Source organism: Podarcis filfolensis (genome assembly GCF_964270895.1).
Source record: "Podarcis filfolensis genome assembly, chromosome: 12".
In the NCBI taxonomy this organism is placed as follows: Eukaryota; Metazoa; Chordata; class Lepidosauria; order Squamata; family Lacertidae; genus Podarcis; species Podarcis filfolensis.
This window is the reverse complement of record NC_139614.1, coordinates 4,759,524-4,777,146: the sequence shown is the minus strand read 5'-3', so window position 1 is coordinate 4,777,146 and position 17,623 is coordinate 4,759,524. Positions and strand designations below refer to the sequence as shown.

General features: G+C 43.0%; 1 protein-coding gene across 8 annotated transcripts in view; it reads left to right on the top strand.

Moving 5' to 3' along the window:
- The window catches only part of SUGCT (succinyl-CoA:glutarate-CoA transferase), a 296,012-nt gene that overhangs the window by 8,010 nt on the left and 270,379 nt on the right, over window positions 1–17,623 (top strand). For 6 of the 8 annotated variants that reach the window (XR_014540129.1, XM_083578146.1, XM_083578141.1 and 3 more), the window contains exons 2-6: window positions 716–770; window positions 858–931; window positions 5,824–5,909; window positions 6,154–6,204; window positions 10,919–11,039. Coding sequence is in view for 7 of the 8 variants with exons in the window: in XM_083578141.1 (XP_083434267.1) it covers window positions 716–770; window positions 858–931; window positions 5,824–5,909; window positions 6,154–6,204; window positions 10,919–11,039 (387 nt within the window). In the remaining variant the exon portion in view is untranslated. The remainder of the gene's footprint in view (window positions 1–715; window positions 771–857; window positions 932–5,823; window positions 5,910–6,153; window positions 6,205–10,918; window positions 11,040–17,623) is intronic. The other 2 variants (XM_083578142.1, XM_083578145.1) reach the window with 1 other exon arrangement.

Below are 17,623 nucleotides of genomic sequence, written 5' to 3'. Positions count from 1 at the left end.
GCTGCGCCGCCGCCGCCTGATTTCTGTTCTCATCCTGAAGCAAAGTTCTTAACCCGAGGTACTATTTCTGGGTTAGCGGAGTCTGTAACCTGAAGCGTCTGTAACCCGAGGTACCACTGTATTCCCATTTTCTTTCACTCCCATTTCCTTTGGTCTGTTGGTCTTATTTACTAATCCATGATCTTGAATTACTGGTAAGTTAAATCTGTCCCCACCCCACCCCATGTTCCTCCTTTGTCCATTAGTTCCCCTTGTATTATTGATTATTTCAGCTTCAGAGGGTTTCAGCTTCAGTTAAAAAGAAGCCAAAAGCCAAAAGGATGATTTGCAGTTTCTAAAACATCTAATGTAAAAGGTAAACGACCCCTGAACGGTTAAATCCACTCAAAGGCTCATCTTGCTTCATCTAGTCCACTTCATCCGATGCGTGTTATCCTCAGTTGGCAGGTTGGGGTTGGGTTTAAAAGGGAAAATAAATTCAAAGAGCAGCCAGTGATAATTCTTAAATCTTAAACATATCTGTCCTTATACCAGGGATGGGAAATTTTGTACAGTCAGCTGCATTCCAGCCATTCAAAAGTCAGAGGTGTCGGCACACATGTTCTGTGCATAGGAATGGCAAACCATGTTGAGGAAGGTGCAAAGTTTTCCATAATGGAACAGCAGCTTTATAAATAACTGATGGTTCTAATGATTCTTTTCTCTGTTTATAAAGCAGGTGCAGATAGTGTGAAGCCACTGGATGGCGTGAGAATTCTTGATCTAACAAGGTTTGTGTTTCTTCTGTCTGTAGCTCAGAACAATTCTTAAAGATTCGCAGCGTAGTGACTAACAATTATCACAATTGAACATTGCAGAGTACTTGCGGGACCTTTTGCCACCATGAATCTGGGAGACCTTGGAGCTGAAGTTATTAAAGTGGAAAAGCCAGGTATAGTTACTTAATCTCCTGCTTTCCTGTGCCAAATCTTTTTTGGCATTGCTGTAGGCGTCTCAGAGAAACAGCGATATTACACACGTAATGGCCACAGTCCCAACACGGAGAGCTAAGTGTGTTTAAGACCTTTAATTTCAATGGATTTAGGTATTGCTTAACTATTTAGATGGTAGCCAATATCTTTTACTTCAAGATGGTGCATTAGCCAACATTCTAAAATCAGCTAAATTAAGGGGAAAGTCAGGGAAGGGCTGTAACTCACTGGAAGGGCATCTGCTTTGCACGTAGAAGATCCCAGGATCAAGTCCCCTGCATCTCCAAGTAGGACTGGAACAGATTCCTGCCAGAAACTCTGAAGAGCCGCTGCCAGTCAGTGTATACAATACTGAGCTAGATGGACCATTGACTTGACATAAGGCAGTTTCTATGTTCCCAGTTAGGAAGCAAATATGTTTAGTTTCATAACTTGAAACTACACAGTAGAGTAGATAGATGGTAGACTTGTCACAAATAATGTACTATTATTATTATTATTTTATTTTGAAACCCTGCTTGTCCTAAGACTGGCAGGTTACAGTAGCAGGTTACCATAGCATCTCATTACTTTACTACGAAGAGGTTTAAAGTGGTAATCTTATCTGAAGTGAAGCAGGAGTCAGGCCCAGACCGGGGGGGGGGGGCATATGGGCCACTTGGCCCAGGCCTCCTATTCCAAAGGGTCAGCATATTCACAATTGCAGGGGATGCACTGGGGCGAACGCAAATAAAATTATTTGTCAGCATAAATTTTGTGAAAAATATTTATATACTTACTTATTTATAAGACTTCAGTTATTCCCAGGGTAAAAAAAGGGGGGGCACATTATCTACCTGGCCGGGGCCACTACCTGGCTCTTCAAGGCCCTGGCAAGAGTACCAGGGTGGTATTGTGCTTGAAGTGTTGGACTAGCACTGGGGAGACCCAGCTTCAGTTTCCTGCCGAACTGTTGGGGACAACTACCAACTCTCAGCCTAATCCACCTCGCAGGATTCTGCGATTAGGAGAAAGGTGGCGGGTTGTTATGAAGGTGAAAATCCCAAACCTACGAGGATGGTGGGATTTTAAAACATGTAATAAAATATGCGTTTACAAATGCATTCCAAAGAATGCAAGACGGCTCAACCGTGGTTGTGAGTGTGGGCTGGCCCCGCCCCTTCCTCTCTTTGTACACAAAGGTCTGAAGGGGGATGCTGACTGCATTCAGTTGAAAGCAGCTAGAATCCTCCCCTCCCTCAGGGACCTGTGGGCACAAAAAGTTCCTGCCTGAAGCGAGGTTTCTATCTAGGTTCAACTAACGGAATCCTCCCTCCAGGTTTGAATCTTGCTCCAAATCTCGTGCCCTAGACGCAAAGGTCAAGGGAAGAGGGGATGACAGCCCCCAGCCCTTGAATGCCTAAAGAGGGCTCCCCCTCTGTTCTGCCTGCTGAAGAACTGAAGTGTAACTCAGCAAGTTGCATGCGTGTTTCTAGTACAAAAAAAATATTAAATTGATTTTGAGCATACAGTCATACCTCGGGTTAAAGACACTTCAGATTGAGCATTTTCAGGTTGCGTCCTGCCGCGACCCGGAAGTAACGGATTGGGTTACTTACGGGTTTTCACGCTTGCACATGCGCAGATGCTCAAAATGAGGTCATGCGCATGCACGGAAGTGGCGAATCGCGACCCGCGCAGACGTGGGTTGTGTTCTGCTCAGGTTGTGAACGGGGCTCTGGAATGGATCTCGTTCGCAACCAGAGGTACCATTGTAATTTTATATTTTTGTCTTTGAGACACAACCTACACTGCATGCCAAAGACAAAGTGTTGTGAGGCACAATTTAGAATCTAATCGCTATTAGCATTGCTGCATTAATCTGACTGAAGTAACTGCAGGGCCCAGACTGGTTACAAATGTTCGGTTCAGAGATAAGTTAGCTAAACTGATGATGTCGCTGATAAAGGATGTTGCTTTTGTTATTAGGCCTTACAAGCTAATCGTTCTTAATTTGTGCTTTATTGCACCAGAAACACATCTTTTGTATGTGCTTTATTTCCTAGTCCTGCTTCCCAGGCAAGAGAGCCTTGTAGGAACACTCTTGTGACCTCTGAAAAGAAAACACACCACCTGGTTTTACATCTGTCTTTAGTGAAAGCTCTTGCATTGGCATGTTAATTGCACATGTGTTGCTTATCGAAGCTCCAGATGTCTAACTGGTCACTGTAGGAACTTACCTCATATCATGTGTATCCATTTGTAGCTCCACTTATTGCAGGAGAATTCTTGTGCAAAATATCTATTTATTATCATATAGTTAGCAGTCCCAGTCTCCTAGTCACAGGGCTAAGGATCTGCATGCTTGCATAGGGTATTCGATGTGAGGTGGGAAAAACATGGTATGGGCCTCTGAGGCTCTGCCATTTCAGAAGAAAAATACAGATGCATAAATAGTTCCCCACACCAGAGCCCAACTGGCGTTGGAAAGCTACAACATCAGAGAACCTCCTGTTGAGTTTCATCCTTGATATGTAACCACCAACCTGCCTTCTGAAGTAGTACAGACAAAGGAGACCTGTATCATATAGATCAGTTCTGATTTTCTATCTTCTGCATCAGACTGAGTCTATTCTTGGTCCCAGAGATAAATGTGTTGTGTTTACCACCATAATGAACTGCAGAGCTTTCATCACAGCATTAAATATTGGCCATGAACCAGGAGAAAACTTATTCTGCAGTTCCTGCACCCCCCAAAGGCTTTTCTTGTAGGGTTGAGAACTGACCCAAAAAACAGAAACAAAACCCAACCAGGCCTGTTGTTGTTGTTTAGCCGTTTAGTTGTGCCCGACTCTTCGTGACCCCATGGACCAGACCACACTAGGAACTCCTGTCTTCCACTGCCTCCCGCAGTTTGGTCAGACTCATGTTAGTAGCTTCAAGAACACTGTCCAACCATCTCGTCCTCTGTCGTCCCCTTCTCCTTGTGCCCTCCATCTTTCCCAACATCAGGGTCTTTTCCAGGGAGTCTTCTCTTCTCATGAAGTGGCCCAAGTATTGGAGCCTCAGCTTCAGGATCTGTTCTTCCAGTGAGCACTCAGGGCTGATTTCCTTCAGAATGGATCGGTTTGATCTTCTTGCAGTCCATGGGACTCTCCAGAGTCTCCTCCAGCACCAGAATTCAAAAGCATCAATTCTTTGGCAATCAGCCTTCTTTATGGTCCAGCTCTCACTTCCATACATCACTACTGGGAAAACCATAGCTTTAACTATACAGACTTTTGTCGACAAGGCCTACTTCAGTTGCAGAAATTAGCAGACGAAGCCTTCTGGCATAGCAAAGGGTTGAGGAAGCTTTTCATATTTAAGGGCCAACAGTTCTTGGATACTATGGAATCCAGAGCAACCTTGGCCACAGTTTGACACAATGCTAAGCAGTAGACTATGGTTAAGCAAATCAGGCTGTGGATCAGTGCCCCTGCTTTGCTGTTCCCTTCCTCCAGTGAGAAGGCAGATCACGGAATAGCTGGCTTAGTATTACGTTTGAACCAGCACTTGTGTTTCATTTCAAGCAAACCACAGTCTGAAGCCAAGGTTTGTGCCTAATGTCTCATGGTTTGTTTAGGAAAAAACAAATGCCGTGCACACACCTCTCGTCGTCCTCCTTCCAGACAAGAGCTCAAGGATATTTTTGCCAGTTGAGGCAAAAGCATTCAAGGAGGGTGGGAAGCAGGACTGGCGAGAGATGGGGCTTAAGTCAGATAGAGAGCTCTGGAGGACTGTTGATGGTCCCAGGGCCTGAGAGCCAGATTTGACCCACTAAGCCAAGGATTGCGGTTTGTTTTGCTGCTGCTCAGTAGTGGGGAGAAGGAAAGGGGCAATGATTTGCACGTTCATTGCAAACCGTTAACAGTGGTTTACCATGGTGTGTGAATATAGTCACTATTGGAATTCCTTGTTCTCAGTTCTTTCTACATTCTGCTGTTTGATGAATGGCAAAACTTGTTGAATTTACTTTGCTAAGGGGGTAAGGAAAAAGGAGAAATTAATTAATTCTAAGATAACACATACTGAGTTTTTTGTCCCCAAGGTCTTCCTAAGTTTTCAAATTTCCCAGGTAAAGGTTTCCAAATCAGGTCATAACATATACGTGCATTGCAATCCTTCACAGGACTGCTCAAACCCCATTGAGGTCTATGGGACTTACTCCTGAGAAAGCAACAGTCAGGCCACTGTCCCCCCTCCCACTTAGCATGAGATGCAAGCGATACTGTTTGTCTTCATGCACCAGCACTATGGTTGGCAGCATATTCTTCAGCATATTTATTCAGAAATAAAGCACTCTTCAGTGGGACTTACTCACTAGTAAGTGGCCAGAGGGAAGTAGTCCTGCTGGAAGTTATAATGCCTATACCTTTAAAAATTCTGAGGTGGTGGAAGAGGAAGTGTATCCTTTCTGCCTCTTGCTCTGTTGCCACTTTGCCCACAGGAAAGGAAGGTGAGCGAAGGGATCCAGTGGGCAAGAGGTGCAGCAGACAGAACCTTTTGAGCTTTTTAAAACCACAGATGTAATCTAGCAACCTAAGCTGCCAGGGTCAGAGTTTCTTCTCTTTTTCCTTCTGCTCGTCTTCATTCCCCAAAGTTACCCGTATTCAAGTGCAGAAGGAATACTTCTGTTTTGCTGAAATAAAATTAGGTCCTCATTGAGTTTTACCATTTTTCAGTAGTAGATTAAAGGGCAACCATGGTTGTCAGATGATGAAGACATTTGAAGGCGAACTTGAAATAGGAACACGGGGTATGTTAGTTGGCATTTGTATTGTGGTGCAGGAAACCTCTGGAGGCACACTCACGTGACCATTATCATTTGCAGGAGCAGGAGATGATACAAGATCCTGGGGACCCCCCTTCCTTGGGAGGGAAAGTGTTTACTTTCTCAGTGTAAACAGAAATAAAAAGGTAAGAAGGTTATCCAGCTGCTGCTGTTGAATATTTTAAAAATGGAGAAACATTTTTCTTCCATCTGTGTAATCCCTGTCATATATCCATATATCACTGTCAGTTTTAGGAATTAATTGTTGGATACAACTGTTTAGTACTTTAAACAAGCACCAGAGTTGACTTTATTTGTTTTAGCAGAAATATTTCAGTGGGAAGTTGTTATAATCTTATTAAGAATATTGCATTCTTTCTCCATTACTAGAGCATAGCTGTTAATATGAAGAATCCTAAGGGAGCGAAGATAATTAAAGAGGTATGTTTTAAATACAAAAAAACCCTGATTCATTTATGCAGCCTGTAGATTAAGAGCACTTCCCAGGGAAATCGCTTTTATAACATGTGAATACAAAACCTGGGTGAGATCCAGTGTAACATTAGGGCAAGATGTGGGAAAGTTAATGTTGCGCACACAGTTTCCATTATGCAGGTGGTAGTGCAAGCAGAAGTATAAAATGGTAGCACTGTGCAATATTCTGCCTCCCATTGGATTTGGTTCCTGCCCTGCATTAAGAATGAGGCGGCCACTAGCAGAATGTCTTTTGCTTTAGGAGACTGTCCCAACTGGATTTCACCCATTGTTCTCTTCTGTTTTTGTATTTCACCCTTTGTTATTGAATATATCACATCTGTGAAGGAAACAGACTGTTGGGTATCTTTGTGTGCACCCTAATCTCAGAGCGGCAAGGGACTCCAGGGGTTCCCACGCTTTACCAGGGCTCAGTTTCCTTAGAATGAACTTGAAATTAGACTGTGGTGTCCTTAGGATATAGGGTTTTATTTACACAGTCTGAGCACAGGATGGAAGGGCTCACAGCATTAACAACCCCAACGGCTCTTGCTGCCCTGTTAGGTTTCCAGGGGGCTCCCTGGAAAGAGGGAAAACACTTGGAACAAGTATAGGTATTTTGCTCTCCCGATTAAAAAAGGATATTATAGAGTTGGAAGAGGGCAACCAGCATTTTTGGAGGGCTGGAACACCTTCTTATTAGAGAATGCCTTGTTGTTTGGGGCTATTTAGTTTAGGAAAAAAAGGTGGTTAACAGCATGATCCTTTGCAAGTATACTTGGGAGTAAGTCTTGTTTAGTCAAGTGGAATTTGCTCCTAGGCAAATGGGTACAAGATTGCAGCTTGACTAAACTTGACTAAATGAGACTTACTCCCAAGTATACTTGCAAAGGATCATGCTGTACATGATAGGTGTTAGAAAATTATTAATAGCATTGAGAAAGTGAATAGAATCTGTTTTTCTCTTGCTATAGTAGAATTGGGAATCATCCAGTGAAGTTAATTAGCAGTTGAATCAAGACAGACAAAAGAAAATTAATTTGTGGAATACACTGATGTATTTTGTCTAAGATGGCTACAAAGAGAGATTAGAGACATTCATGGTGGGGAATTGGCTTATCAGTTGCTGTTAGTCATGTTGTTTGTATGAAGTGTCCAAGCTCCAAGGCACTATAATCACCAGATACCTGTCCAGCCTCCACCTGCTGCCCTCTCACCACCTGAAACAGGTTGTGGAGCATGGACTGGCAGGCAGATGGGAAGTCTGTGTCCCGGGAGATAGCTATGAACAAGGGCAAACATTCCTGGGCTTTGCGGTGCAGGAGAAAAGAGACTGCGCTAGTTCTATCCTGTACCTTGACTCCTGTCAAGGAAAAACAGTGGAGAATGAATGAATGAATGAATGAATGAATGAATAAAACTGATAATTAAGATCAGGAGGACTTCCTCAGTCGTTGTTGAAAGAGGCCTATGTGTCCGTTTCTGATTCAGTTTCTCAAAGGCATCACGGTCTTTTCTGCTTTTCATAGCTACATGTGAAAGTCAGTCTACACATGTAGCAGAATGACATAATTTTTTGCATCAGTTTAGTTGCTTGATGTCAGAGCACTGCAGAATTGTTGTGTTTGCTGAAAAGGAATGATTGATTGCTTCAGAGAGCTTGTTCACTGGTGAAAAGGCTGAATACTAGGAAGAAAGGAAGCAGAACTGATAGTTTCATTTTCTTTTGCTCTGGCAGAGATTACAAAATGCCTTTGGCATGCAAGAAAATAGATCAGAAGCCACAGAAATAATCTGGTTTCTTTTTTCACTTTTTGTCAATTTCCTATTTATCTGTAGACTCTTCAGTCTTTGAATTATGGGAAACTTTCCCCATTTTGATTGAAATGATTAAGGAGGCTCCAGAACCTTGTCACAAAATAGTATTTCTCTGTTGTTGATTCATCTTGGCTGCTGGTCTGACACAGACATATGGGAAGAGCCCAAGAAGCCCCCAATGGACAAATCACTTTTCTACCGGTATCAAAATATATCCAAGTTGTCCTTCACAACAGATTCAGATGAAATAATCCAAATGGGAGCAGTCAAATATATTCACCATCAACTCATTAAATTGTAGATGTTCTGGGAAGCGATAATAATATAGATATTTAAAAATAATAATTCCTCAGCTTCTAAGATAGCAGCCAAATACACATTTGACCCTGACCATTCTTGCTTTGACCTATGATTCTATTTTTCTTTCTGACTGTCTTAGCTTTGCAGTAATTTGATTAGTTTAGTCTAGCTTGCAAAATGTAAGAATCACAGAAAAAAAATCAGAATGTGGAGTAATTGTAAACGATAGGAATTCTACGCTTGCATGCGATGCTGTTCATTCAAGCATGATTCACATCCATAAGATATTCTCTGGCTACACAAAGCTCATAAGGATGTGTTCTTTTTCTTTCAGCAACAAAGCTTTGCCTAAGTGGTGTACAGTGTTGTTGTTTCAAGTTCCCATCTGTTCTTCTGATGGAAGAACATATTTGTTGGCCTGGTTTCTTTTTTAGCCTTAAGTGTAGCTAAACAATCACAAAAGCTACAGCAATAATGGTTGTGATTGCTGATATGATGACACCAGTTTACAAAAACCAGTTCCAGTGTATTCATACTAATCAGCCAGATATATGATATTTTTCAGAAAATGATTTCTTGGCCAATTTAAAATAATCTAAAACAGGTCGCTTCTAAACAAAATCTGACCTTAATATTTGTACGTTTACTTATGTGGAGGGGAGAGTGCATTTGGGCTATGGGAAATAGGAGGGTGTTCCTGCAATAGTAGGGTGCTAGAGTGCTTTTGTGGGATTGATTGTGTTAGCCCTGAGAGATGGAGTCCCATTCTTACAGCGGACAACACACATGGCTGTTGCATCTATCTCAGATGCCAAAGGAGGCACAGTCAGGGCAAAACCAGGCTTCAAAACTTATTTGGTGCTGATCCTAAATAATATTGTCAAGTGCACCCCAGTTTCTGAGCGGTAAGAGATCTCAATGTCTCAGTGTCCCAGGGCCTTGAGTTTCATTTCCTTGCAATGAAGGTCACCGGAGACTGCTGGCTTTTTCAGCACTATAATATTTATTTATACAATCATATGTGCAGTCTGAGCATAAGAAGGAAAGGTCACAGCATCAGCACTTCTGTGGATCTGTTTCCCCCTTAGCCTTGGGGGCCATGGGTTTGCTTTCCAAAACCTGAGCACTGGATCCGGAACAGAGAGTGAGTCCAGCCTCTCATTCTGTTTTGTCCTTTTCCGTCTTTCAGACACAAATGCCTTGCTGACACCTCTTCCAGCCAGTGAGGCTTGCCCTTTTCTGCTTACATGCAGGAGGATATCCTGCTATTCCTTTCTCTGGCAACTCACTGTCCTAGTTTACATTACAAGTTAGATAATTAACAGACCTGGTTAGGCTGTTTATGTAACAGGATGAAATTAGCTTCTTTGCTATCAGTCTCTTCTTCCGCAGAATCCAATCTTGCAGCTGTATAATCCACAGGAGGAGATCCCCAAAACCCATTTGGTCTAACCCAAATTCATTACAACCTAGATGTATAGCTTCATTGCATATATTTAGTGGGGGGAGGAAGAAAAGTAGAGACACAGGTGTTAATACGTGTTAATAACTGAACTTTGCACAGCCCAAATAGTACAAAATCAGAGGAAGGCATGTACTGCATAGCTAATGTTTATGTTTCATACTTAAAGTACTCAAGTATAGAAACATCCTTTCCAATAAATGAATACTCACAAACTCTTTGTTGACATGTGTGCTCTGGGTAGAGTAGATATAAATACTATTTTATAAGGACATATTTGAATGGGGCTGATGATTTTTGGGCTGGGGCATTGCTTTGAGTATGCCTTGAGTATGGTTTCAGTATGCCTTGAGTATGGTTTCAGTACGCCTTGAGTATGGTTTGAACTATGGAAAGGCAGTTTACAAATAAAATGACCAAGAACCTTTGCACCTGTTGTATAACCCCAGAGCTGCATATGGAAACAGAAGGTGTTTGTAACCTCCTGCTCAAGGCTGTTATCTGTCCCTTCCACCCTGTCCCTCTCATCTGCACCCCAGCTGGGGAAGAATGGTCTCCCATGCGACAGTCTTGTTTAAGGGTTCAGCTGATTATTTCAGGTCTTTGAATTTCAGATCTCCAAGAGCCAATGCACCATTGAAAAAGATACCCTATATATGAAGTGTTTTGACAATATCACCAGCTTTATCAGCAAAACAAAATAAATTGATGTTTCTGTTTCTTCTGCACCTGTTCCTGAAACAGTAACTGACAATTACAATGTAGGTTTTGCCCCTTGTTACGCCTAGACAGCTCCTATGGCAACTCACTGCCACAGTCATATGTGGCAACATACATCTGACATATTGAATATTTTACTGGAGAATCTGCCCCTCTAAGGCAGACATCATGTCTGCTGTGTAATTGCCTAGGGTGTAAAAAGCATTCGTGCAGGATTGTAAATTTTAATTAAGCGAGGCGCTTTTGGTTTTTGACTTGGGTACCACAGCAGTGCTAGAACTGTCTTGTTTACTGAAATTTTAAATTAAATTACATTGTGAAGTTGCTGACCTTTTGGAAGTTCATTAAGAGTCTGACTCATCCTCACCTTTTTATTTCCAGCTTGCAGCTGTTTGTGATGTTTTTGTGGAGAATTATGTCCCTGGGAAACTGGCTGAAATGGGCCTGGGGTATGAAGACATTAACAAGATTGCACCTCACATTGTTTACTGTTCAATAACAGGTATTTAACTTGCGTTACACCTCAGTGATAAAGTATTCAGCAATTTTATTTTCTCTCTCTGGTATTTTGAAGCGAAAGAAAGACATTTTTTTAAAAAAATCTGCTTTTTATTTTTCATTTACATTCTGGTTAGTGGAGTGTTAGTTGTGGAAATAGTCATAGCATTCTCTGGCCCCACCTCCCTGAAAACCAGTTGGAAGAATGGCTGGGGAATTTATTTTATTCCCCACTCCCCCGCGCTGCTTTCAGGCCAAGGCTGGAATCTGGCTTTTTTCTCATAATGCTGGTTCTGCCTACCAGCGCCATGTTTGATTCTTACGAAACAACTGGCTTACCCTTCCTCATGATGCAGCTTGTAAAACTCTTGATGCCATGTAGGAAACCCGGTTTGTACAATCCAGGCCTCTGTAAGGGTCGCATGAAGCTGCAAGCCTGACAGCTTTTGCATTGAGGCATCGTTTTTGAGAACTTCTTTCTTCATGCTGGGGCTGTTTGAAACACTGACAGGCTGCTTTTGGGCTGCTCTAATCATGCAAAACCACCACACTGACCATGTCTTCATGTTATGCTAACACATAGTTTAAGCACTATGTACATGAGGAAAAAGTCTTCCTGAAGCCTGCAGCTTCTACAATCCCACCTTCCCTCCTGCGCAGTATCGGGAAAGGACTTCAGAAAAGTTACCTTAATTTTACATGTAAACTGTGGATCACGGTTTAAAACAAACACTGGTCAGTTTCAAAAGAAGCCAGCTTCAAACCACTAAACACGAAACCAACCTTCCCCCAAACTGATGCCCCCTAATTATTCTTAGACTGAAACTGCCACCAACCTAGCAGGGATGCTCATATAGGCTGGGGCTAAAAGGGAGATGTTGTCTAACAGCCTATGGTGGGCAGCAGGTTAGCAAAGACTGTGCTGAACTCTGGTTTACTTGCAAATGCCTGTGTGTGAACGGCCCTCACTTGGAGGTACCAATCAGGCTGCAATTGCAAGAATGGTTATGGTGCTGCAGAGGTGCTTGTGTGAGGGCCTTGGTTGGATCCTGTAACATTGTCATGTGAGTAAATGATCCCTCTCTTTCCTGAGAAAGACCATCGGGGCTGGTGAACTATTTCACAAAACTCAAGGAAGTAGCCTGGCTGTTCCAAAGGAGCTGCTGGTTATTAAATGATGAATCATTTCATTTGTTAACCACTAAAAATTGTAGTTCGTGTACATGGCACAATAGTGGTAACTAAATTGTCATCTTTGGTCCAGATGCTTAAGTACCTGTTTCAGTTTCCACGTCTACCTATGGGCCTCCTGCAGATCTATGGGAAGCTCCAGGCAGCTAATGCTAAGCACATGTGTAAGTGTTTATTGCTTCCTTCTCCTATGGTGCTTTTGGGTTTAGTAGCCCTTTAACAAGTCTTGGTCTTGTTTCATCTCCACAAAGCATTGTGATATCGGAGCACCGTTGTAGGTGAGCAAAGCCAGGGCAGCACTTGTTTTTGTCCATGGTTCCTTTGTGTTATGGAGCATTCTCATTAACCTCGTGCCGTTTCTGACCTTTCAGTTTCAGTTTGTGGTCTGGTTGCTGCTTCACAAAGGTTTGTAGTAGCCAGAGGGGCTCCTCTGTATGAAAACAGATTTCCCCCTCGCTCCCTGTGTCTTTGCAATATATAGCCTCTCTGACACATATCTTCTGGGCTGGATATTTTCCTATTCATATAGATAGTTGTTGTCACATATCTGTTGTTCATTGCATCAGCTTTGAAGGTTTCTCATATTGGGCCGTCATTGTGACTCTGCGATGCCACTGTAGGGAGAATAGTTGGTGCCAAAAAGTCTAGTCCAACTTCTGCTTTGATGCCTCCCAAGTTTGTGGTTATCCCAAGAGACTATGCCAGCCCAAAAGGATTCTTTCTGTTAGAAGGACAGGATTCCTCATTTAATGCGAGAAAAAATTAATATATTTTTGGCATGTAAAGATTTAAAACACACATACTCACTTATATACACAAAATAAGCCAAAATTTCAGTCATTTGCAGCCTAATTGCTTGTTTGGAGACTTTTCTTTGAGAATGAGGCAGGTAGTGACATTATCAGGAGACATAATTATTATCTTTAGCTTTGGAACGTGTATGTGTTTCACTTTGAACTAACACATTTTAAAGGGACACTTATAAAAATATTAAGGTGTTTGTGCATGTGGTTTGATTCCCATCCTCCTGCCTGCATGGACCCGACCACATTTGCCTTTTCTTCATTATCAGCAACATTTGTTCATTTGGTTCTTAGAAAGAATCCAGACGGAAGCTGGGGGATAAAAATGGAGAAGAGAGTACTATATTAAATGCTGTGTGGAAATATAGCATTAGATCCAATGTATTAGCCGTGATAAGGAGCCTTCTTCAGATGTAACAGCTGCTTTGGAGATCCATGTAAATTTAACATGTAATTCAGACATTGATACTTTTGCATAAGGTACCCCATTGCTCTTAGATCTTATTATTATTACTACAGTGGTACCTTGGGTTACATACGCTTCAGGTTACAGACTTCGCTAACCCAGAAATAGTACCTTGGGTTAAGAACTTTGCTTCAGGATGAGAACAGAAATCGTGCTCTGGCGGTGCGGCGGCAGCAGGAGGCCCCATTAGCTAAAGTGGTGCTTCAGGTTAAGAACAGTTTCAGGTTAAGAACGGACCTCCGGAACGAATTAAGTACTTAACCCGAGGTACCACTGTATTATTTTTAAACAGACCATGGGTGTCTTTTAACATGATACTGGGTAGAATGTTCTGTTCCTGTAATATGAGGCATAGTGGACTTGCGTTAGCTTGACTTAGGTGAGGTTATTAGCACAGTACCATTGCCTTTTAGTGGACAAAATGGGCTAGCTAATGCATTGGATAATGTTTGAATACACAGATGTTTAGAAAACTGCACCCAAAGATCAATAATATGATTGATCAATCATCAATTTGATATGCCAACAGTTTTTGATACCATTGGCAGGCATTGCCAGCTCTTCTGGGCTTGCGGGCACATGGAGAACTCAGTGGGCACCATTGACACTTCACCTCCTATTAGAGCCAATCAAAGCCTTATTTTAAGCCTCCCTCAGTTGCATCTCTCCTCACTACGCCCCCATGCTGCAATTAGGTAAAGGTAAAGGGACCCCTGACCATTAGGTCCAGTCGCGGATGACTCTGGGGTTGCGGCGCTCATTTCCGGGTCATGTGACCAGCATGACTAAGCCGCTTCTGGCAAACCAGAGCAGTGCACGGAAACGCCGTTTACCTTCCCGCCGGAGTGGTACCTATTTATCTACTTGCACTTTGACGTGCTTTCGAACTGCTAGGTTGGCAGGAGCTGGGACTGAGCAATGGGAGCTTACCCTGTCGCGGGGATTCGAACCACCGACCTTCTGATCGGCAAGCCCTAGGCTGTGTGGTTTAACCCACAGCGCCACCCGCGTCCTGTATGCTGCAATTAGGCTTGCGTAAAATGTTCTGTTGGCTACAGTAGGCGGCCTTTGCCTAGCCTAATTTCAGAAGTTGGGAAAGGGATGCTGCTGCAGCTTAAGGGGGAAGCTCTGGGGTCCTATTGGAAGCCTCATGGAAGACATTAGTAGGTAGATGTGCACCTGCTGCTGTTCCATTGATGAGCCCTGGAGCGTGGTGTCCTCTTGGGCTGCCTCTGCAGGTTGGGAGTGGGAATTAAGCCAATACATTGTGCACCTTGGTTAGGGTTAGCCATGGTCATGGGTAGCGTTGATGTAACCCTTAACCGTGGTTAAGTCTAGCAGGAGTGACTTTCATGTAAGGTGAGGCCTGGGATGAAGGACCAAGTAATCTTACATCCCATTTCTTCTCCCTTAGCCCAGGTTAAAGGGTTGAGAACATGACACTGCCACTGGCCCTAGGGGAAGTACTAAAGAATAGTAACTGATTTAGCAATATAAGGTTGTCTGCATTGTGTTTTTATTTTAGGATTGAAACAATTGTAAAATAGAACAACATTTGCATCAACATCAACAAATTAAATTGTTTTCAGTGCAATCCCCCACCCCAAAAGTGAGTGTTTGGAATCGAAGAGTTAAGGTGGTGATCGTTGACAATCCAAGTAGCATTTCAGAGAGCAAAGGTCCTGTGTGAGAAAATAATTTATGTGTAGGTAACCCAAATATGAACTCCTTTTGGAAATTTTGATTACTAAACTTGGATTTCTTATCTAAACAACCCTGATTGAATCTACATAGCCCCCTGCGCTGGTGATTGCTCTGTTGCTGCTATTGCCATGATGCATCCCAACAGCCTTACTGCTTGGTGATGCTCTCAGGGCTCTGTCCATCTGTTCTTGCTCATAGGTTGGCTTAGTTAGTGATGGGGGTAATCTTAGAAGTAGCGTTACTTTGATCTGTTCTGACAGCTGGGTGTTTGAGGTTGGTTTAAGTTTATTGTGTTTGTCCAGTTAACGTAAAGCACAGAAAAAATGTGCTTTTGTGGATGGCTGGTACGGGCTGCTTTAAATAGAGACTGAACTACGAAGGAAAGTAGATCCATTTATGAAGAGGTGGCAACCATTAGAGGGTCATCTCCAAGCGATGACACACCTAATGAAAGCAACGTTGAAAAGAAAATTGTGTGTCGGGATGGGGGGAAAAGGAAATACATCATACTCAGAAGATCCTTTGCCTTTAAGACAGTAGCATTATCAGTGTTACGTACCTGCTTGAAAATTTGAATCTGCTTTTAACTTCAGGTATTCTGGATAACTCAGGCAACCTTAGTTAAATCAGCAAACCTCTTTCAGTCTATGCATTTCCTTATTTCATTAGCTAGAACACTCTAAACCCCAGTGGAAAAAGCTTACATCAACTTCCTTCAATTATCCGTGTCCTCTTCATACCCCCTTGAAGCACAGAGCCGAACTTTTCAAAGGTGGAACATGAAGTTGAACAGCCCACCGGTGTGGTCTTGTGGAAAGTAAACCCTGAAGAATTGCAAGGATGTACTGGCAAAATGTACAAAGTGGAGTCTTAAACATGTTTGCTCACAAGCAAATCCCAGAACGTTGCTGTAATTCAGGGATGGGTACTCTGTGGTTCTCCAGATGTTGTTGGAGTGCAGCTCCCAGAACCCATTGGGCCACATTGGCTGGGGCTGAGGGCAGTTGGGATTTAGCAACATATGGATGACCACAGGTTCCTTAACCTTTGGCTGAACACTGTTGCTGGCTTCACTTGTAATGAGATTGGAAAGGATGGTAGACATGGGGTAGGGAGTCTCTTGCAGAGATATTGCTAAACTCTGCTCTAGGTGGAGAGGAAGTTGCAGCTACTCCTGCAAGCAGTGATACGTGCAGGTGTAGTGCTGCATTCTTTTGATCCCCAGAAAACAGTCAATTACAGTCTCTTATCTGTCAGCTCGTAAATCAGGAGTGCCTGCTTCTGCTGGCTTTAATTGCCTGGCACGGACTTCAAAAGTCTCTTGCTGGTGCGGCCGAAATAAAATCCACATACTTCATTCCTTCCTGGAATGCTGCAGCAGCCAACAGCAGTCCTACACCAGTGTAAAGCCTCGGATCTGGGCCCATAACCTCGATGTCGACACCTGGGGTCAGAAGGCCAGCTGGCTAGCCCCCAGCTGGATCCTCTCCCTTTCAGCCTTCACGCTGCGGAGATTCATCAACCTCTGGCTCTGACGTAAATCAGCGACTCAAGCTTGCTGCCTTGAGCACACTATACGTAGCAGAGTAAAAACTGCACAACAGAAGAGGCTGAGGCTGTGGATACATACTAACACTACGAATTTATTTTACATAAATCAGAACAAAGAAACATGTCGTCTCTCCTTGCCATCTTCTCAGAGAGAGACTCAACAACAAAAGCAATACACACTGAGCGGAAGTTCCGCTAACAGGACCCAGCAGTCTGTGCTGGAATGTAAACAGACATGTGACACGCAACAATCCCATGTTTGCAACAAAAGGTGGAATGGAATCTCCCAACACATTCTTGGTAGGCAGGGAGGATAATTTCCAAAGGTGTTTATTTTTATGCACAAATAATCAAGCAGAAGCACATCATAACCTAACAGGCAGTTCTATTTGCAGTTAAAGATCCACCAAGGTCCCAACTAGATTCAGTGCAGTGAAAAAGTACTGCCAGCTTTTAAAACTGTTTTAAAATAACAGCCATGGGGGGTCCTTGGTCTGAATCACTCCACTTCCAAGGCTTGCCATTACATTCCAAAAGCTCCAGTTAGATTTCTAGCCCTTTTGAGGAGCACCTCTCATCATTAGCTATGAAAGCTCAACCCATCTTCTTGGACTGTTAGAAGCTCCATGTCTGTGATTGTTTCCGGAAAGTGAAGATAATAGGCACCTGTCACATCTCCACAGGGGTGCTATTCCACAGAGCAGGAGTAGCCACATGGAGAGTCCTGCTCTGAGATGCTGTGGAGCTGGGTTTTGTTGTTTTGGGGACTTTAAGGAGAAACTTCTGCAGAACCCAGTGAACTACCACATACATAAGTAATAAGGCAGTCTCTCATGTAACTTGGCCTTATATGTTAGTATCATCAGTGTACTA